Source organism: Toxotes jaculatrix, chromosome 6 (genome assembly GCF_017976425.1).
Source record: "Toxotes jaculatrix isolate fToxJac2 chromosome 6, fToxJac2.pri, whole genome shotgun sequence".
NCBI classification, from domain to species: domain Eukaryota; kingdom Metazoa; phylum Chordata; class Actinopteri; family Toxotidae; genus Toxotes; species Toxotes jaculatrix.
This window is the reverse complement of record NC_054399.1, coordinates 22,265,713-22,288,370: the sequence shown is the minus strand read 5'-3', so window position 1 is coordinate 22,288,370 and position 22,658 is coordinate 22,265,713. Positions and strand designations below refer to the sequence as shown.

General features: G+C 42.4%; 1 protein-coding gene across 2 annotated transcripts; it reads right to left on the bottom strand.

The window, feature by feature from the left end:
• Window positions 1-1,125: 1,125 nt before the first annotated feature.
• Window positions 1,126-19,313, bottom strand: mylk4b (myosin light chain kinase family, member 4b). 2 transcript variants are annotated; one of them, XM_041041233.1, is made up of 13 exons: window positions 18,931-19,313; window positions 7,338-7,419; window positions 6,732-7,140; window positions 6,334-6,560; window positions 5,532-5,637; window positions 4,912-5,005; window positions 4,080-4,189; window positions 3,823-3,964; window positions 3,576-3,646; window positions 3,333-3,461; window positions 3,026-3,257; window positions 2,553-2,601; window positions 1,126-2,421 (listed from the first exon to the last, which is right to left on the bottom strand). In XM_041041233.1, the coding sequence occupies exons 1-13, from the start codon at window positions 19,063-19,065 to the stop codon at window positions 2,411-2,413; spliced, it is 1,797 nt and encodes a 598-aa protein (XP_040897167.1). In that variant the 5' UTR covers window positions 19,066-19,313; the 3' UTR covers window positions 1,126-2,410. The 2 variants fall into 2 exon arrangements, with proteins under 2 accessions (XP_040897167.1, XP_040897166.1); XM_041041232.1 differs by lacking the exon at window positions 18,931-19,313 and adding an exon at window positions 8,876-9,526.
• Between the last annotated feature and the right edge of the window lie 3,345 nt (window positions 19,314-22,658).

The window sequence follows — 22,658 nt, the reverse complement described above, 5'->3', positions numbered from 1 at the left end:
GAAACTCCAGGCCAATCAGCTGGCTATTCCACATGAATGCACCTGATAGATGAAACTGATAGATGGTGATTGTTTTGAACCCTAACCCTACTGAAAATCACAAAAGTGAAGGAGGAAGATTTATTACAGTACATCTATCTGCCTTCAATCAGTGACACCTGTAAGCTCTCGGATGGTGAATATCCTCATGTCCCATTATCTATACGCCTTATCCCATGACTGCCGAACAGAAAGCATGTCTCTGTATATTTTACTGGACCTTGAGGCAGAAATAAACAGATCTTGGAGATTTAATCGAGATGAGGTTGTGAAATTATTTATGTTAACTAAATGAATTTTGGCTGGAGCTGGATTTCTTCTTCTGTTTCCTCCATCACTCGCTTCAGAATTTTGATTCACACGGATAAATGAAACTCATTTTCGCATGGCAATCCGATAGTTTGACGGATGTGTGGATAGCAACGTTTCCCTTGTAGATGGCAACACAAATTTCAATACATGTGTCATAAAGAGGTTTCATGTGACAGCATAAAACCCAGAACTATAGTTCATTGTCTGGTATGTTTGTGGGAAAAAGTTCTATTTCTCAGCAAAGAAACCATCTGTTGCCTCAGAACATCCAGTGATGAGAGAAATACCCTTTTTTGTGTCCAGATCAGTTATCTTCTCGCTCTCACTCTCCTCTTGTCTTTCCCAACAGCCAAAAATCCCTCAGCGTGCACAGAGAGGTGTTTATTTTTTCAGGTGAATGATACTGAGGGGACTACAGTTGGTTCTCAGTTGTTAAATGAAGTTTGGATTCTCAGCAGCTTACTGTGTGAAGTGACTTCACTAATGTTGCAATAATCAACTGAGTGGGGCAATCCATAATCATTGGACAGCCATCCATTACTACAAAGATTCAAACAGAACATTGACAGAAATGAAATCATTTCTGTTTTAATTTTTGTACTGTTCCCTGTTTTTAGTTAGATATGCTGCTCTCTAGTGGCTATAGCATAATATAGCATTATCTACTTGATATACTCTGTAAAAAGGCCTTTACAATCTCTATGTATGTACGTACACGTTTTCATTGTATTTATTTCAGTATAACTTCCAAATGGTCACACAAATTTTATATTCAAGTTCTGTTATTTATTTCAATAGAAATACATTATTAAGAAACACTCTATTATTTTCTAGTGTGCTTTATTGTTTCCTTATTTATATTCTACATTTTATTTATGTCTCCTTACACAAGAAAACTTGAAAAAAAAAAGTATCATAAATTCAAATAAACAAGTATTCAAAATCACAAAGCTTTTTCAAATGGAACAGCCAAGAACTGAGTGGGACAATCCATCAAGCTGAACTGTGACTTTACACACGACGGATAAGTGAAATCCTGTTTGTCTCCCCTGAAAAACATCCCATCTTGAATAAAAGCTTTGCACTTCAAGTACAGACTGGTGTTGAACCAGTAAATAAATGAACATAAGAATCCACTTCAGTCATAAACATGAATCATTCATAGGTAGTATTCTGTTGTTCGTTATGCCTTCATGGAAGGTGACAGGGCTACTCCAAACTGCCGAAGCAAAGGCGAGCTAGCGGCATGACTGCATACAGAAGGCAATCCAGTCTACTGTGAAAATGAACCAGAAATGTGGGTTGAACATGACACAGACCAGGACGTATTCAGTCATTGAGATATTCTCACTTTTCAGGGGAACGGTAGATACGAAGTGTTACTGTGTTATATACAAAATAAATTAACATTAGTGGAACTTCAGCCAAGTTCTAAATGTGTTTTTAGCTTATGTTTGAGAACAAATACAATTTTATTTAATAAGACTTCAAAAGAAAGATAAACTCAGTATCCTCAAAAATATATTATTTAAATAATAGAATTCAGTCTATGTTTTGTTTCGCTGAATCTCGGAGAAACAGGCCAAAAAGTGCAAAGCATGCAACAAACCAGGACAACATGACAAGCTGATCACTGTCAGTGAGAGAACAGCAGTGCTGGATTTTCTTTACGGTGGCTGTGATACGTGTCGTAGTTGTAGAAGTGACAAGTTACACAACAAATGTTTTTGATTCACCGTTGGGGATACAATGCGTTCTTTTTACATTGGCAGCTACGCTAGCTACACACCTTAGAGCTAGAGAGTCCTCTGTGGTTCAGCCTGAGTTTTGCGCTCCACAGGACAGCAACCACGCTAACAGACCGTTTATGCCTTGATGGCACCGACAAATGAAAGTGTGTGCCTCACACTGTTCAGGTCAGAGCTACAAGCTGCGGGGCTAAGCTTACATGAAGATGCGAGGCAGAGAGTAGTTTTCCAGTAGCCATACAGGTATACAGCAGCATTGGTCCAGTGTTGGGCTCCAGGGCCCTACATTGTCAGAAGGCATGCTGAGGGCCTCACAGTGTTTCTGGGAGGGAAACAGACAAAAGGAAGGTTTGGTTAAGTTAGTAAGCAGCCAGGTGGCATGAGGAGAGAGATGCTTTAGACTGACTAACGGATCACCGGGTTTGTTTGCTTGCAAGAAAACACTGGTCTTACCTGCTTGGCTCTCTGGAGGAGGAGCATGTGTGGAGTGGCACTTGTTTTTCTGCAATGAGAGAAGATGACTAACTGAACCCTGGTTTGCGTGGCACACAAATTTATGTCAACATTTAATTGTAACCAATGGATGTATTTAAAAATAGAAATTATAAATTGATAAATTAAATTAAATCTAAGTTAAAAAAAACTTAAAGTAAAAAAGACTTGAAGATCTTGAAATTTCCTTATTTCTTCTTGGAAATAATCACTGAATTTTAAAACTGAATATCTGGTGTCTGTCACACTTCATCTCATCACTCAGTTTCCCTTTTGGGATTTCTTTAATTCAGAAGTATCTCTCTTCAGTTTAAATATGTTTGTGCCTTCTGCTGTACACAGGAACAGCTGTCAGGACCACGACAGCTGAAATGAGTCTCTGCTCAGGTGGATGTGGTCATTAATGAACCATGAATGCTGGATTATAGTTTTACCTTCTGATTTAGTCGATAGTGCAGATTCCTGTCTGACAGCCAGGGGTGTCTGAGGGACTCTGTAGCGCTCATCCTCCAGCTTTTGCTCTTCACCAGCAGTCGGGTGATGAAGTCTTTGGCCTCGTCAGAGATGTCCGTGAACTCCTCCTCCTCAAAGTTCCACTGACAGGCCAGGATGTTGTTCAGCGTCTCGTTGTCGTCGTCTCCCAGAAACGGAGACAAACCACTGAGGCTGAACAGAAAGGAAACAGAAGTCAGGGAAACCGCTGACTGGGTCTTTATACTGTCTATACCATCGACGACTTACAGCATGTACGTGATGACTCCGAGACTCCACATGTCTGTGGGGAATGAAACAAACTCGTAGTTGATGACTTCAGGAGCTAAAAATTCAGGTGTTCCAAAGTTGACCCTCAGCTTCTCCCGAGGTTTATACCTGTCAGAGACACAACACAGCAGAACCATGTGAGATGTGCCCGGGACTGAGAGAGTCATGTTATGAAAGCTGAGGTGGCAAAGATGTTTACTGTTAACAGATGTTAGATTTTACCTCCTGGCCAGGCCAAAGTCGATGATTTTAATCTTGTTAGTGGCTCTGCTCACACAAAGAATATTCTCAGGCTGAAAAAGAACAAAAAAAAAAAAGGAATCACACAGTTGTGTTTCTGAAACACGGGGAACTGAAAGCATGGCAATGAGAAAACTGGCATTTGAAAGAACATGACCGTGAAAGGAGGAAAATGAGAGATGCATTGCTAACTTTGAGAATGTGAGCGCCAAAGCTGAACCAGGTTTACCTTGAGGTCGAGGTGTAGGATGTACATTTTATGCATGTACTGCAGCCCCTCACAGATCTGGCGTATAAACAGCACCGTGTCCAGCTCTGTCAGGTTGTAGTTCTCATCAATGATGCGGTCAAACAGCTCCCCTCCCTCCACGCTACACCACAAAGTGGAGCAAACACACATTTACAGCCTGTTAGAGCCTGTAACTCTGTTGTATTAACATGTTAGAGCACATACACACATAGGCAGGTGCTGTTAGGTAGACTTACTACTCCATGACTAGGATGATATCGTGGCGTGACTCGAAGGCGGCGTAAAGCTGGATGAGGTTTGCATGGTTCAGCTGGTTCATCACCTGGATCTCATTCCTCACCACCTCCTGAGGAGACAAAAACAGGCAAGGCAGAAAATACTTAAACATACACAATACAAGTCAATTAACACATGAACTGCACAAGTTCACTGCAGAGGCAGACAGCATGCAGCTGCGTGGATAGGTGGTAGATGAAAAATCCTTTAAGCTACTGAAGTCAGCTCCGCCGACTGCTGCTTCATAAACACATCAACGAAAGTATCAGAGTAAGATCTAAGCGGTCATGCTTCATCACAGGCTTTGATTATGGATATTCAGTGCACTGTACAGTGTCCAATCATATGTGGACAGTAAATTTAACAGAGCAGACAGTCAGACAGACTGGACGTGCCAACAACGTCAGCTTTGTCACAGACGATCCGTAACGGCAACTTGAGCCAGCCGAGGATTTGGCTGTGTGTTTGGTGGGCTTTTGGTCGGCTCTGAGCTTTCTGAATATCTCAGAACATAATGCAACCACAGAGCTATGCTCGGACACCTGACCTCGGCCTCATCGCTTTCAGATGACCCAGAGCAAGAAAGACACAATGAGGTTGACAGATTGACACAGGCCCACGACCCTGAGGCTGTCGAGCTGAGTCTATTTTTAAAATGCAATCCTTTATGGTGCTTAGCAACGATAAAAGTAACCGTCCATTAGATTGTCTGGGGAAAGTGGCATCACAGTGCCATCGCTGAACATGTATTCTGCTTCATACTCAGCATTCACTGGCCGATCATTACTGCACCTTCTCTTTCTGGCTCCTGGCTTTGATGATCTTGGCAGCCAACGTCAGACCAGATGAGTTCTCTATGCACTTGTGTACTTGGCCAAAACGTCCCCTGATGAAAGAAAAGCAAACACATTCATGAGCCAAACACATGCACAGACACCAGAGGCAGAGAAGAGAAAGAATTTGAATTTTCATGATCAACACTTACTGATAATGAAAATAATCATTAGTTGCAACCCTTACATAAATACACACACAGCAATATAATGGGCTCCTGCAGTCATACAGTAATTAGGGGTATGTACTGTGCCATTATGTCAGTACTTTTAGAAATGTGCTTGCGTGCTGAGGGTAATCTCCAGTTGGAGAGGCAGGATTTAGCACCGGTCTATTACATCAGAGAGGCCCGCAATTTCACAAGTGCCCCCCGAGGCTCACAATCATCTGCCCTTTCGGGGGCAATAAAAAGGTCTTGGAAAAAACTATTAGGCGTCCGTTCACGGGGTGTGAGATCCTCTGTTATTTCATTAGAGAAAGCTGATGTGTTGAAGTGTCTGTGGCTGCAACTGAAAAGGAAACAAACTCCTGAAAGCTGTTCTAAGAGCCAGGAGTTCTGTGGTTTTCTTCTCACTCACCCTCCCAGGACCTCATCTCTGTTGATAGTGTAATAGGTGGCTATCTGATGGGGTTTGGGGGTCACGATGCGGTGGTCGAAAGGTGCCAGGGGTGGAGGGCTCAAGTCTGAAGAAACAACAGAGGAAACAAAAAAGAAATAAAAACAAAACAAAGAGACAGAGGAAATTACTTTTGCTGAAAATAGAAAGGGAAACAGAGACTGATGGTGGGCCTCGTTCCCCCAGTAACAAAGTGGATGAAAATAGCAGCATGCCAGCGTCTCATTATCTGGTCCGCCAGCTGTGCCGACTGACACATTAGTGACGCCTGAACAGGCACGGTGTTATGACACTGGATCTGAGTCTGAGGAACAAAAAGTCAAATGTCACCAGCTAACAGCTAAGTCGAGTCTACACGTTGAGGCTGCTGCACATGAATTTGGCACAAATGTTCATCACAAGTTCATGACAAACAGAACCATGGCCAGGATTCTGGAAATACTGGGGTCACGAGTCCTACGTGCTTCAAAAATCTCTTTGTGCCTAAACTTACCATTTTCTTTCAACCACAAAAAAATAAAAGTGCACAACAGGATTTGACAAACTTGAGCCAAGGCCTCAATTTCAAAATAAAAGTTGATGTAGTCATTTAATCATTATCCTGGAAAAATACCTCCTCAGCTGATTTCCACCAAAACTGAGTATCACATCCTTATAGTAACAAGTTGTAAAAACCTATAGATGCCCAACAGGCTGTATGTATGGTACCACATATTTGATTGCTTCTTATGTATTCATTGATTCTAAAAATCTCACATCTTACCAATAGTAAATTCTTTCACCACTGACTCTCCCTCTTGCCCTTCCTGCTCCACTTCCGCCTTTGCTTCTTCAGATTTAAAGGCCTGTGGCTCCCCTCCTTCCACCACCTGTCCATCAGCACTTTCCGCTTTACTGTCCACTCTGCTTTTTTTGAGGTCGTCCTTCACCAGGTCTTCCTCCGTGACGCGGCGTTTGCTGCAGGTGGCCACATCACTGACCTCCTCAGAGCTGCACACACATTCATAAAGGAGGGAAGTAAATTCCACCACTTTAATTTAATTCCACCTTATGTTAATTTTCACCTAATGTACTTCTCAGAGAACATGAAAATAAATTAAACAATAAACAAAAAAATGTATAATAATTCAGTGTCAGCAAAATGATTCTGTGGAAAAATACCTTTCCTGTGGGAGGACAGAGGTCTTGCAAATGTCTGTTTCTGATTTTGACAACTCCTCCGTCTCCCCTTTATGCCTTTTCTTCCCATCATCCTCCACTTTTCCAGCTGGTCCTGCACTAACATCTTCTCCCTCTTCCTCTCCTTCCTCATGCTCAGAGTCCTCAAAGAGATCCCCCTCCTCTTCCTCCTCTCTCTCCTTGGTTGTCTTCTTCCTCTCCTCTGACTGGATGGCGGAGGTGTGTGGTCCATCCAGAATTAGCTCTGCCGGCTCCTGTCTTCTCCCTCCACTTCCTCTGTCCTCCCCCCTCTGGGCTTCAGCCTCTGCACTGACATGGGAATGCTCAGTGTTCTGCCTGTTGAGCTTCTCCACCTGTTCCTGCAGCACAGGCTCGTTCAGGGAGGACGAATCTGAAGTGGGAAACAAAATGTTTATTGGCATTCAGTATTACTATCACGTGAAAACAGAAGCTTTGACCGTCAAAATATGTCAAGAACAACAGCCTTTCCTCCAACAACACTCTCAGGACAAGGTTTACATTGTCCAAATACAGCAGACTTGTCTCTCCATGTTTCTTCTATCTATGTAATTTCCTGTTTAAGCTTACCTGATGTGTCCGGGGGCTTCCTCTTCTTCTGGGCCTTCAAGCCCTTCAGGCTCAGTTTGGCTTTATCCTTGTCATCCTTTGCCTTGTTGTAGAGAAAGGAAACAAGGATCAGATTTAGACATTACACTGTGTGCTACATCACAATACAAAGTGGGAGTCCAGTGTGAAATACTACTCTGAGTCCACAAAGCTGCTGACATGGACAAAACTTGAACCAGGTATGAAAGTCTCATATTTACTGCAATTCTTTCTCAGTTGTGAAAACGGTCTGGAGAAGTCATTTCTACTGTTATGGAGTCAGGAGTCTTATTTATATACATATTGGATATGCCCATTTGTACAGTAGTCAGACAGCAAGCCGGAGTGTTTGTTGTTGTTGCTATGGCTGTAAGTCAAGTATGATGTTCTGGGGGACGGATACATCCTCCACGAGAAAGAGGAAAGGTCACATATCATCTGTAGCGGACGACATGCTACACAACACAGGAAACGTTTGTTCACACTTTCCCACCTGCAATGCTCTGTGATTAAAGAACATAATACGAGGACAATGTCAATAAAAGGCATCATTTTTACTGATACTGGTGTTTTTACATCCATGACAAAGAACAAGTTCAGATGATCCCTGCCACAGGTTCCTCTGCCATGACAGAAGCTGTCAGGTGTAACAAATCTGTTTACTTAACCACATTTCCATTCCCAAAAACAGCCTCTGAATCAGCAAAATTCAAGTATGTGAGGATATTCCATCGCACGCAGAAACACACACACACGCGCATATCCTCCAAACACAGGGCAGTGAAAACTACGAGACAGTCCTCTGTGCATTCTTCGTACTGTTCCACGAATAAAAAACATGCACAATGTGATGCAGACTATGTGTGGTTACATACAAGGACACCAGCCCATCTAATCAATCACTGCAGTAATGTCACCTATTCAGAACAGGCCACGCTAAGTGCTACACTGACTCTGTGCAGCTGCAGTCAAACCCTCTGCTGATAAAGACTTGGCAAAGATAAGATAACCAGTCTGACTCTAATCATTTACACCTCAGAGGCAAAAGACAATCACTGCATGAAGGAAAACTACTTAACATTACAGAGAACGACTGGTTGAAGTACAACAGAACTAATAATAGCTTTACAAGGAGCCGTATCAGGACTGAGAGGAGACGTACACACACAGAAGAAATTCAAAAACCACAAAATCCTTTGGTTTTAGAGCCAGCTGTTTATGATACCATAGAAAATAGGTCAGGTGATCCATAAAGAGGTTGCTATTGGCAGCCTCTCAGACAGCACTTAATGCATCTGTTGCACTTATCGCACTGCAATTACACCCCTCACCATGCTGCCATTAATGACACAGAACACAGTTATAGAACCGCTAAGGAAATACTGTGTTACACTTCTTCCTCTTCACCGACTTCTTCAAGCACTGTAGATGAAAACTGAAAAAAAAACTAAACAGACTCTAAGGTGGAAAAACATGAGGTTCCTTTGGGCCACTCCTTTCACCTTCGTCAAACCTCTCACCTTCTTGTTAGCCTTGTTTCCAGGCTGTCTGAACAGCAGCTCCACCAGCCTGGAGCTCTTCACCACCTCCCCGATGAAGCTGATCACCTGCTGGGTGCCCTCCACCAGCTTCTCAACCCCTTCCAGCCTGCGTCCCTGACTCTCCATCCACTCGCTGGTCTTCTCTACTGCCCCACGCAGCTCCCTGCACGCCGCCTCCACCCCTGACCCACGTCTTCCCCTCTGGCCCTCTTCAGAGAAAGAGGCCAGATCCCGTCCCATACCCCTCACGTCCTGAGACAGACCATCCAGCCGGGTCAAGACCGTTTGCTGCATGCTGAGCAAACGCTCCATCTGAGAGCTCAGGGAGTCCATTCGGCTCTCCACGCAGCGCAGGGCAGCATCTTGGGAAGAGGAGGTAGATGTTGACGAAGGGGAAGAAGCTTGGAACTTGTCTGATCCGTTAAGAGACAGCTTCCTTCCACCAGGTTTCTGACCATGAAGAGGGTTTGGGTCATAAACCTTGGCTAAAGAGTTGACAAGGCTGGAGCTCATGACTGATTCACAGAAGACAAACAACAAAAACTTAGAAGACAAAACTACTAAGAAAAGAAGAAAAGAAGTGGATGGAGAACAGAGATCTCTCCCTCAGTGCAGCACCACAGAGTTGAGTTGTAAGAATAGCAAGCGGCTATCCTGCAAATTAAAGTGCAGCCCCCTCTGGACGTCAGGGACTGAGTGGCCAGTGATAAGAGCTGAGGGCTCGTGTGTGCAGTTGGGGATTGATGGGGGTTAGGGAGAGATGCTGGAGAGGATCGCTATGTGACATTTGAGACACTTCAAAAGCCCTTCAGTCAGGTGTCAGAATCCCAAGAATCTGGGACTGAAATATGACGCCGTAAAAAACAGGACAAATAAAATGTACAGCCAATAAAAAAGAACAGAAGATCTCCAAATCGGATGCTCAAGATCTGAAGAAAAGTCTCTCCGTGTGCAGTAATAAGTACACAGTGTAGTTAGCAAAACGTGAATCTTGTTTTCAGATTCTATGTGGAAGTTTATGGTTTTCACATTGCTCCACAAAAGGAAGTGGGGTGACAGGTGGGAGCATGCGCAAGGCCGCAAAAGCTTTATAACCCACTTGGACCTCAGTTAAAGACACAAGCATTGTGGGTATTTCTGAACCTTGTAAAATGCCACTCGGTTCTCATCACTGACTTGTTTTGACCCAGAAGATGTGTCAGCAGAACATTGCATAACTGCCACTAATTTTCCAGGGTCGAAATTTTCTCACTGAAAACATTTCTTCACCAGTCACCATGAGTCGTGTTTTAAGTTAGAGAAAGTGGATATTTTATCAGTCTACCTGGGATGTTGACTTTATAATTAAGTAGAAATTAAATCAATGCATATAATGACTATTTTTAAAAGTGTGTTTTTCTATCTAATTATGATTTATCATAACCTTTTTACACATTCATTCTATCCTGCTTATGCATGTTTTTTAAATCATATTTATAGTATTAATTGCAATACATTTTTTGTTTATTTTGACAATAATTTATATTGTGCTGATGTACGATTCTAATTCACTCATTTACATTTTCTCAAGTAAATATTTCGCAAAGATAAAAAAGTTTAGGTTCCATAGGGAATTTTAAAAAAGGTTTGGTTTCATTTGGAGTCCATTGTTCAGAGAGAACCTACATGTTTCCTAATATAGGCTCTCTGTCCATGCAACGTGGGACAAGAAGACAAGGGAAGAAAACAGGAAACAGGTGATGCCACTGACACCTAAAAACTGTTCATGCAAGAGGAGAAGGGGATTATGGGAGAGGAAACTCACTGCACATGTGTTGTTGTGAAGAATTAAAGGACAAACTGACACAGATTTACATGTAGATACTGACACACGAGTCCACAGTCATGAACAGACACAGACTATTGACACGTATTGGGACGTGTCTGGCTTTGCCCACTGACCTCAAACTTTTCCACGTCTCAGTACAACAGTATCTGGAGTGGGCAGGGTGACAAAGCGCCAGCGCCTATATACTGGCACCCAACTGTCAGCACCGGAAAAACCTGACCTATACTCTGTTTGCCCCTCGCACAGTTCCCAATACAGACAGCTTGTCAGCTGTCAGGTCTAACACTCGTATCCCCAGTGGCTGTTTACCAGCTAAGGTGATAATGAAAGAAGACACTGGGCAAGTGCAGACAGAGTACAGTGTGTACGATGGAAATACATGTTTCCTCAGTGAACAGACAAAGGAGATCACCGATCAGGAAATTAGTTACACTATTATGAGGCCTTTGTTTTCCACTGTGCCATATGACAAAATATGGCACTGCAACATCACTATTCTTAATCAGTGACTACTGTCTTAAACTCCCATTAAGTTAACCATAGCAACAATACTAATATTTCCTTATACCAGGACTCATTGTTCATTATTGTACATTCCACAATCTCTGGCAAAGTACTTGCTACAAAGAGCAACAAGGGTATTAGCAGGGTGATGGATGATTGGGTCTGGGTCTGGTGTTGAGGGCAGTGGGAGGTTTAACTGTACCCTGTTGGACAATCTCTGAAATCCCTCGTCAGAAAAGGTTGCGTTGTAAGATGAGAGCCGGTGCGGTACAGGAGCGCTGTTTAGGAATGAGGCTGACGCAGCCCGGCTGCTCTCACCACGTATAGAGTTACTCCGCAGGAAGACACGGACAATACATAATGCTTATGCTTGTGCCGCAGTCTGTCCAGTAACCCAGCATCACTGCAGTGCAGTGAGTTGAACAACATGGATGAGACCAGCTTTAGCCCAGAGACACAATAATAGACTGTGTGACATGCAACAAATGTGTGGCTGAGGCCAGAGGCTGCTGTGATGATCGGAGGTTTGACCTTAATAGTGGGCAAGTAAAAGCTGAAATGAAGGCAGAAGTGGAAAGTAAATAACTACAAATTTCTGTATTGTGAGACTTTTTGCCCATTCAGAAAAAGACTGTGTTTCTGTTACACTTCTTTGTTTTAATTAAACAGCGTGTTGGGTACGTTTTCATTTTCGCTTTATTTTCAAACAGCAAAATATTAAGAAAACTTTTTAGGAGGCCGTATATTCATAAATATTCATGAGCTGAACCTGCACCTGCTCCTCAAACCAGACAGACTAAGAGGGGCGCTTGGTAATAGACTAGAAATTTTGGCTCCTCTGACAACGGCTCAGTGACAACTCTCTGATCTCTGGCATGTTCCAGGGCCCTGCTCCAACTCTGGGGCCCCTGAATCATCCAGGGTTCCCTACCCCAACCCCCCCGCCCCACATTTGGCATCCCTGCCCACAAAGGATTCACCATACCATCATCGTGACATCGTGTCCCCCACACTGCCTGATCGAGACCGAAAATAATTTCATTCAAATAACTGTGTTCATCTGGTCCTCATCAGCTTGTAAATCCTGTCCATCTGACTTAAAATACTGACTGACCAAATTCAGCATCCAGCGGGTTTTGTAATGGTAAAGACTGCAGTTATACACTGCACAATCTATTTGTGCACATTTCCCCTTCACCTGTTTTGGTATCCTTGGACATGTCCTGGCTAAAATTCAGAATAATGTTCCGTAAGTTTGAACAGTGCTTGATGTTGCAGCGTGTGTTGCTGTTGATGGAATCAATTGTTATTTAGGGACCCTTTTTTTTTTCCATTGCTGGTGGAGAACGCCTGTCTGGCGAGTACATGTTAGTGGAAAGAAGGCCACACATTATCTCTGCAGCTCCACCTGCTGCTTTTCTATCTGACAAACCTACTTGTGTCACCACTGGCCGATGACAGTCTGTGCTTTCACAGTTCAGCTGCAGCGATAATGTTCGTTCAGACAGACACTAAAAAATTCCTTTCATGGAATAAAGGTGCTGAATGACGTCAGCAAAGTGTGTGTGTGTATATATATTTATATTTGTGTTTGTGCTGGGGAGGGCTATTAGCCCCCAGCCCCTAAATACGTTACATAAGCTACACAAGTATGTGTGCAGACTCCTAAACAGACGCACACAAACCAGCTTCCCTCGGTTATCGAGAGTTTGCTGCTCGCTGTCAGCCTTACGTAACATGTAGACAACTGGGCTTGACAGTGTTAGAAAGAGGGCTCAGGATAAATGGTGACCTCTGACCCCACCGAATGACTGTCAATCCCACCGCCCCAAAAAACACACAAACACATTCACACAAAAACCAGCAGAGCTTAGTGGAGAATTTAAGCAGAGGGTCTCGTCTGTCTCTCATTTTCCGCTCTGTGTCAGCACAAACTCCTGGTGTAAACTTGCAGCTTGATGAAAATAATTTCATCTGAAATTTGTGTTACTTTAATAAGCAAACAGGTCCAAAATCTCAGAGCTATTGAAATGACTTTAATCATTTTGTGGTTACGTATTACTGTGATTTACAATCAGTGTATTTCTGTAATCATCATTTACTTTGTCTTTAATTGACATGTTAACAGATCAACAATTGTTAACTAGTAGTATCATGTACATCATTCAGCAGGATGAGTACTTTTACTTTTGGTGCTTTAAGTATATCTTGATGTTTGAAAATTCAGTCATATAACTTTGTTAATATTAAAGCCAAAATTACGAAATCAGAAGTAATTAAGCTAAAACCTGAAATCATGACCAGGCTTTGTGGGGTTTTAAAAACCACAATGATGCACTTCTATCATGCTACCACTAGATGGCAGCAGATGACCACAGGTCCTGAACCCTACCACAGAAACTGCTGATGACCACCTGGAAATTTGGAAGTAATATCTTTGTCAGCATTTTGGTGGAAGATCACACTCAGCTGTTCTCTGGTTACCCTGACCCCCGACCTACTACCCCCCACCCCCTCACACACACACACACACACACACACACACACACACACACACACACACACACACACACACACACACACACACACACACACTTAATCACACAATGTTTGCCATGTAAGATCTGCTGTATAACCTGCAATCAAATATGAGTTTAACTTCCAGATGAAACAAGACCACAAACCTCACACATAACACTTTTGCATTTTCATGTTTCAGCTAATTTTTCTACAAATAACACTTCGCCATCACTGCATTTTTTTTTACTATTCTGTACCACTGTGTTTTAGACATTTGAATTTAGGGTTTCATTTAAACCAGGCAGCTATTACTCATTAATTTCTGTATTTGCTTGAGCTGGATAACACACTGCATCACAAAGAACAGTGTATCCAAGTCTAAATACATTTATACATTGGTGTTTGGTTTTAGTGCTCTTCAGGTTGCCAGCCATGTCGTGCTGAGAATCTGCAGGTAAAAGCAGTGATTTAAGGCACTTTAAAGGTATTGTTCCAGAATTCTGATTTTATGTATAATTCACATTAATTAATTGGTTAATCTTGGTTAAGATTAATAAATTACGTCATCAAATATCTTTGGGACTTGAACTGTGGGTCAGAAAAGAACAAGCAAAAAGACGTCTCCTTAGGCTTCAGGACATTGTTTTGCTTTGTTTTTTCACTTTTTTCTGATATTTTATGGACCATTTTATTTATAAATGAATCAAGGACGTAATCTACAGATGAACTAATAATGAAAATAATCATAAGTTGCAGCTCTTTACTGGCAAACAGCCACACGGAGTCAGGAGCTCAGCCCACACAGACAATAAATTTAACTTCCCAATCTAAACATAACTCTCTCTATCTCTCTGTACCTGTCAGTTTGCTGCTGACAGGTTTTGGATTGAGGGAAGACCAGGAGAGGAACTTCCGTATTCTTAGCCTCGACAACAAGATGATAAATCATTTTAACCGTTCCTTTCAAAACACAAGTTGTACATGAACATCTGCACAGGCCACGGTTTGTGCTCGTGCGTACTGAGTGTGTGTGTGTATGTTTTTGTTTGTGTGTTTGTTACAGGCCCCACCACTATGCATCAGCACTGTGCTTGTAATGAGTTATGCAAACGTGTGAAAGTGGACACCAGCCGAGAGGCCAGAGGAGTCCAGGCGAAAACAGCACATTCCCCCGGAGTCTTCATACCAGAGAGAGACAGAGGGAGAAACTTGGAGCTGGTAGAGGGCCAAGGATTAAAGAGTCTGAGTGTGAAATGTAGGAAACACTTCAGTTCTTTTTTTTTTTTTTTTTGAACAGCCTAATTCTAGCTTTGCTTTCCTTCCAGAATTCAGCCAAACTAACAAATAAAGCAGGTAGTCTATGAGACACTGTAACTGGGCAGTGTCATATACAGTAGTAAACTATAAAGCTGTAAAGCTCTGTAAAGCCAAGGGGAGCTGGAGTTTCATCATTATGAAAAACTCCCTTCACACCGTCACATTGTTCAGCTACATCCCAAAGGTGTTCTACTGGATTCAGGTCTGGAGACTGAGGAAGGTACTGAAGGTCACTGAACTCACTGTCATGTTCATGAATCCAGTTTGAGACGACTTTAACTTTGTGACATGGAGCATTATCCTGCTGGAAGGAGCCATGAGAAGATGGTGAACTGTGGCCATGAAGGGATGAACATGGTCAGCAACTATACTCAGACTGTGACATTCAGAACATGACTGATTGGTATTAAGGTCCAAAGTGAACCAAGAAAACATCCCCCACACCATCACCCCACCACCACCACCAGCATGGACTGCTTACACAAGGCAGGTTGGGTCCATGCAGAAAATAATTTTCGTAAAAATGATGACCCAAAATAGTTTCAAAATATAGTGTAATTTAGTTTAGAAGAATTATGAATACGTTTAGAAATCATTGTCATACATAGCTGGGAAGGAGTGACAGAAATGCAATATATATACATGAGTCAATGAAATCCAGTAAATTCAGGCACTTAAATAATTGTGGACCATTTCATCCCTGTTGATATCTTTCAAACTCAGACTCAGACGATGAAACAGGTATTACATTGCATCAAATGTGATCTTAAAAGGGTCTTAAAAGTTTTATTTAACTTAGTGAGCCCTGCAGAACACCCGTATAAAACAAACATAAAACAAACAAAAAAACAGGCTTATGTCTTTCTTTGTGTACCGTACATAAAATCTTTAATCCATCACGTGGAGCTATCACTGGCTCGGTTCCTCTATCCCTCCTCTATTTGTTTGTGTGCTAATTTCGTCTGAGCTATGTGAGCGTGAGAATGTGCGACAGGAGAAGCCCTTCTCACATTAGTCATGCTCACACACATTAGCACAAGCTACAGTTTACTCTGAACAAGCTTCATACTAAACCTTTTGTATGATCACAGTGTGTCTCTGGTCTCAGAGACAGATAGAGTTCAACTTCCTTTTCTGGATCTTGATGATAAACTTGTGATGCTGTATTTAGATTTTTCTAGGATTTTTTGTTTATTAACTTGTCACAGTTGAAATCGATGCATCATGTAAATACTAACACACATTTTTTTCTCTCTCAAAAAAAGAACAAAACTCTTCTAAACATATTTGTGTGTCAGAGAATGAGCTCTCTGATAGGAACAGTCAGGCTGCGGTTCGTTAAGACTTTAACAGTTGAATGTATGTGAAGCTTATGACTGATCCATGATTACAGATGCATTCTTAAATCCATACACTGGGTTTAACCCACAACAGTTAAACACATTTTATCCCGATAATAAACTATTTTGGTGCATTAAGTAGTTTTTAAAGCAGTTACACCAATAAAGTACAAACTAGCTAATGACAGTTACACTGTTCTCTACATGTGTTTAAGTTTAACTTCATAAATTATAATAAATAATAACTGTAATAATAATATCTTTTTACTCTTTATATTTTCTTGTATTATCCAACTTGGAGCAAAAGATGTAAACCATGACATTCAAAGTCTTTCTGGAATTTATCTGTATTTATATCTGAAATCTGTTTGACCATTTAATCCTGGATGAATGAATCAATGTTCAAATACTGCGACTGATTCCGAGATGACTTGTTGGTGTGAGAGCACTGAAGCTGTAGCAGTAAAAACACCACTTTCATTTCATTTCACTGAAATAAGAGGAGCTCACTCTGATCTCTGTCTCACAAAGTCCCTAAAAAGTCCCAGAAAAGTAAACTTTTTTCCATCTGGTTCACTTTTTACTGACTAAACCGTCCATTTCTTTTTTCTTTTCACACATTGTCTAATGTCCGTGATGCTACAGGCCGGCTTGTTCTGCAAACCTGAAGCTGAAGCAGAAAATGTTCCCAGTTCAGCTGAGGATACTCCCACGTGTGTTCAGGACAGTGGGCTTTGGCCTGAACGACACATGGTGACGCACACAGAGTTTAAAGTAATGAGATGTTTCAGAACCTTGGACAGATCTCACTTTAACAGGATTAACCTGTTCTGCATCCAGATATCAAACAGCTCTGACTGATTCAGTCTGATCTGTTATTTTAATCACAGTTTTATTCATCTTAAAACCTGTGCTGACAACATGTTGGCATGCTTGGACTAAAGAGTCCAGGGTAATAGAAATGATAAACAGAGTTATCATTATAAATCTTGTTGTAATAAGCCTTCTGTCAGCAGAGACAAGGAGACTGAGACCAATAAAACCTCTGAGCCGACACTGACAGGCTTTAACGGCTGAAAAGCACCACAGCTCTCACACTTTATGAGGAGGCAATTACATTTGCTTCCTGCTGGATTATGTTAACATAATAAACTGGTTTATACCAGACACGGTATGCGTGGCACAGAGGGCACTGGCTCATCTGGATGGAGTGGTGGAGTTAAGTACTGTTGGACACTGCTGCTGACAAATGTGCGACTCGTGTAAGATGACGTTATCTTTTCCACTGATCGCTCTGCGCTCACACGCTCGACAGAGATGGATGAAACATGGCTTCACTTGCCAGAGAGTGTGGTAGTTACGCTGTTTTCTCATACCAACATGATTAGTGCACGTCAGCATTTAAATCTAGCTGTAGAGATAAATCAGTTGAGTGGTTTTATAGACAGTATACATTTAGTTTCTGTAAAAACAGCTGCACTGTGCACACAGACCAGACTAAACTAATCCTTTACTTTATCCAGGTGAAGACCAGTTGTGGACCATGTCAGTCTGTTCACATCACCTCTTCTCAAAGCAAAAGCTGAACTGAAATCGGCCACCCACAGATAATACCAGCACAACCAAGCTCAAATATTCCAGGGTCTTCTTTCCAAACTCAGAGGTGTGATACTTAAACCACCTACGTGCAGTGTCTCCAGCTTTCACTCTGCTCCACTGGTCAAAGCTTTGCCACGAACGCAGCAAAAAAATGAAAATTTAACTGTATTATGATTTAGAAAGATAATGCCTACATCATCTAACGCTGCACAGTCTCCTGAGTCTGTTCATTTATTATTAATTTAACATGATTCTGCTCCTTCTCTCAGTAAAAGTCCAGAAAATTTGTCTTTGCCGGGTAAAAAGTTGACAAAGCCTGTAAGACCAGGACGTTCCTGACTCAGATCTAGATTGAGTATAATAGTGTACAGTGTAAATAAGAGTAATGTTTCCACCGTTGTAATGTTCAGAAATCCTTTAAACTCCTGGATCCAGATCCAAAACCAAAACCTGGTCACTTGTTCCTTGTTCTGTGACCTAACTTTCCACTGAACTTCATTCTATTTCACTGACAGGTTTTTCATATATCCTGTTACCAGCAGACAAACAAACAAACAAACAAACAAACAAACAAACAAACAAAAAAACACTTTTTGCTTGGTGCAGGCAACAAACACCATCAAATCAGTCAAAACGACAAGTAAGGGGAGCTTTGTAGGTTATATCACTGTGACTCTGAGGCAGCATTGGTGAAGAGGTGCAAACATCCATTACTTCATTTCTGGCTCATGCAGACCTGCAGCTGATCGCTCTGTTTCACCATCCACAAGATGATAACTAAGTGTAATATACACCAGCGTGTTGATTCTTTACATTATGTACTCTGCTGTTCATTCTGATTGAAAGAGGCTCTGACAAGTTCCCAGATTCACTGCTTCCCATTCAGCACAGGTGCACTGACCCAGTCTCTCCTCTCCTCCCATTACCTGTAGGTCTGATGCTGTGGTCCTTCCCCTCCTCTTGACGGAAAAAAAGTTCCACAGCCGTCGCCACAGGAAAGTGGCCACCAGGCACACACTCCCTAATATCCAAACATCTTTATCCCTTAGGAAGTTCTCCATGTTGGAAACCTCCCTCTTCCTGTCCCTCTTGTCCACCTGCACAGGCTGTGTCTCTTATCTCAGCCTCTCTGCCACCTGTGGCGAAGGAGTCTCAGGCGGCGGGCAGCAGGTCGTTGACATGGGGCGAGACAGCGGGCGCTGGTTATCACACAGTCGGGCCCCCGTAGCTCTGCACTGAACGCTCAGTCTCTTGCTCACTACGGACTCAAACAAGAACAGGAGCTCACTGCTGCCAAAGCCACCCGCCCACCCTGCCACCCATTCACCCGCGACCCGGCTTCCTCCCTGCCTCCCACCCCGGGACCTAAAAGGAGAGAACATGCCGTCTCTGAGACGAGAGCGGGACAGGTGGTGTTGGGTTCAGGGTGTCGTTGCTGTACGCAGAATCAGATGCCTACTACTGCTGCTGCTGGCATGTTAGTGAGACCCCTGCGGTATCCTTTAACTTCAGACACAGCACTTCATGCATGCATACGCCTAAGTTTAACTGTCAGGCAGTCGCTTTGCCCCACTATACCTCAGAAACTGGCACATTTGTGCGCGTGCGTCGTTGCAGGCGCGTACAATGGCATACAAGCAGACGAGCACGCACGCTTGTAAACAAACACCTGAGTCTGTGTGGCGCTAAATTTATCTTCTCTGTGGCCCCGTGATGCACAGGTGAAAACAAGACAAGTGCTGAAGTGGCTGTGTCTTTCTACCGTGTGCATTCTGTGAGAAAAAGTAAAGAGGGAAGCTTCACTGTCCATTAACTGTATCAAATATACAGCTATGCAAAATACAGCTAAATGTTTGGGTGTATTAAATGATAACTTATATATTATAGATTATAGAGAGACACAGAAAAAAGAAGCCAAATTCTGATATTAAAAACAAACAAACAAAAAAAAAAACCCATGGAAAAAAAAAATCTCCTGTTCCTCCTTCCTGTGGATATAGACATGTACACATCCACTCCATTAGTGTTGTCAGCAGAGGACTGAAGAGTTTCCCTTTTGGACTGTGCCTCTGTGTGAGCGACAGCTATCTGTGTGGAAGGAGCTGATGATTTATACTGGATAGTGGAATGTGACCGCTGCACTCAGGCAGATCAGATCCCTCCTGGTCCCCTGCTATACTTGTCGGTTGACAGTATGAAGGACTTCTAACTTCGGTGCCTTTACACGTTTCTTTAAGAGATGATAAGACTGATTTGTGTTTCCATCCATTGGGAACCTCAGAAAAACACACAGAAATGTGTGTGTTTGAATTTGTGTAGTTTGTTTTTGCCACTCAAAAAATCAAAAATAAACTTAATATAAATCATTTATTCCTCTGCAACAAGAACAGGGATTGTTACAGGTCCCTTGCCTTTCAATTTAAGCATAGCAAAAATAGTAAAATAAACACAAGAATCATTCAAAGTTTTCATTTTCTTATCCTTTTAAAAAAATCCTTTCAAAAGTTGGGAATTTTTTATCAGATTGTTAAAAATCCTTTTGTAGATTCTTCAGAGTAATCTTTTTAGAGCACAACACTCTAAAGCAAGCTTGATTTAACAAGCAGCAACAGCTGGGGGGGTTCAAGGGTCACAGGGGTTATGGAGCAGTACCCCTGCGAGGAAAAATATTCCCAAGTGGCAATCTGAGGAGAACCTCAGGCAAGTGGTGGTGGTGGGGGGAGACTTTAACCCCTGGGGCAGAAACCCAGAAAAAGAGGAAAGAGTCGTAGGAGAGGTGGTGGAGCAAAGGTGCAGGTGCAGCCAGAGTTGGAGAGATGGAGGTGAAGGTGGTAGCATTTGTTCACTGGGCCCTGTGATACGCTGAGGATATTAAATTACATATGGTGCCTCCTTTATAACTGAAACATTTCCCTGAGCGCTGCCTGTCACTTCAGAGGGATCACTGATTTGCAGTTAAGTCAAAAAATAAATAAAACAAAATACGCAATATAAAGTACAAATGCTCTCAATGCAAGTGCCTTGTACAGCTAAGGCTGAGATCAAACTGCTGCTGGACTCAGAGAGAGAGAGACCACACATACAGCAGCTGTGTATAGGTTCTCATGCCAGTTAAAGGTCTTACTTCGTAGGTTGTACTGCATATTTTAATATTTTAAAGGACAAAGCTGTTCAGTTCAATGCTGCTGCAACAAAAAGCAAAGACCTGTGGTGCAGTTACACATAATATGAGATTCAGTGTCGTTTAGTGCAACCTGACATTAAGAAATGAAAGCGGTGTAGTGCTTAGCATCTTGCATTAACCCAACCCATCTCTCTGTGCACATGGACTCTGGGTACAGCATCATGTGCTTCTGGCCGTCAGTACCAAATTTAAAGAATTACAACATTATGCTCTTCTATGTGACAACAGCGGCAGGTGATAATCCAAGTACTTTGGGTTGTACTGTAGCTCACTTCGTATTTCATGCATATTAACTGACAGTGTTGCTTTTGGTTCCTTACACTCGAGTGCCAGTGCAACTGTACAAGCACATATAAATGAAAATATAATACAAATACAGTAACTTAACATTAAAAATTAAGCTTAATGGTTTGAGTTAATTTCAGCAGACCTCCTTGGCTGCAGAGTTCTGAAATAGTTTCTTTGGACTTGATTGCTATTAACTGTTAATTGATGGTAACTGACATTAACAGTAGCCCATAGATTCAGAGGCCCTGCTCTCAGTATTGATTCTCTGCAAGAGCAGAGCAAAGTGGGCCGGGGCACCATCTGGTGGCAACTATCTCTGTGTGACCTCGACCAAGTGCCAGATCATCTGAGTCTGTGGTTTTATGTGTGTGTGTGTGTGTGTGTGTGTGACAGAGAGAGAGAGAGAGAGAGAGAGAGAGAGAGAGAGAGAGAGAGAGAGAGAGAGAGAGAGAGAGAGAGACAGGCTGTGAGTTGAGGATGTTCAAACAAACAATAAAAACATTAAAAGATCTGCAGCTCCCTCTAGCGAGCTTGTTGGGTTCCACCTGTCAGGGCACGCTGAGCCTGCAAGCAGGTGTCAGGAACCGGAATAGTGTTTGCTGTGTGTTATTTTGGTTCTCTTAATCCTCTGCAGACTGCTGATTGTAGTTTAAGTTTAATGCACATGGCAGCATTTTGCCATCGGGGGCACAACATTGCTGCAAAGACAGAGTCATTCTCATGCATTGATTTTAAACTGACAGTAAACAGAGGAAGTACTTGGCACGCTTTGGAAATGTTCAGCACTAACCTACATGAGATTTAGTGAAGTGGCTAAAACAGAAACTTCTTCTCGCAAAAACGTTTGGCTTGGTGTTTTAACAAATGAGCGATTTATTTGATTGAACAAATCAAAATAAATACGGCAGCAGGGTGAGTAAACCAAAAGATCCAAATCAAGTGACTGATGAAGGTGTACTTTGTAGTTAAACTCTCTGGGAGTGGGTGTTATGGTTCTGTGTTGACGATAAGACAGAGAGGAGAATAAAATCAGTGTGCGTTACCTGATGGTTGCCTCCCTCCAGCTCCACGTGTTTGAGCTCCCAGAAACAGCGCATGGTCTCCACCTTCTCCAGGTGCCGGAAGAAGGCCAGTCGACCCAGACGAAGGCTGTTGCTACGGTTGCGAATGGCCTTCAGCCCC

Coding starts and splice junctions, on each gene's coding strand:
- mylk4b (XM_041041232.1), bottom strand. CDS start 9,409: ATGAGCTCCAGCCTTGTCAACTCTTTAGCCAAGGTTTATGACCCAAAC. Junction 3,647..3,822: donor TCCTACACCTCGACCTCAAG/GTAAACCTGGTT, acceptor GTTCTTTTTCAG/CCTGAGAATATTCTTTGTGT. Junction 3,258..3,332: donor GGAGTCATCACGTACATGCT/GTAAGTCGTCGA, acceptor CTTTCTGTTCAG/CCTCAGTGGTTTGTCTCCGT.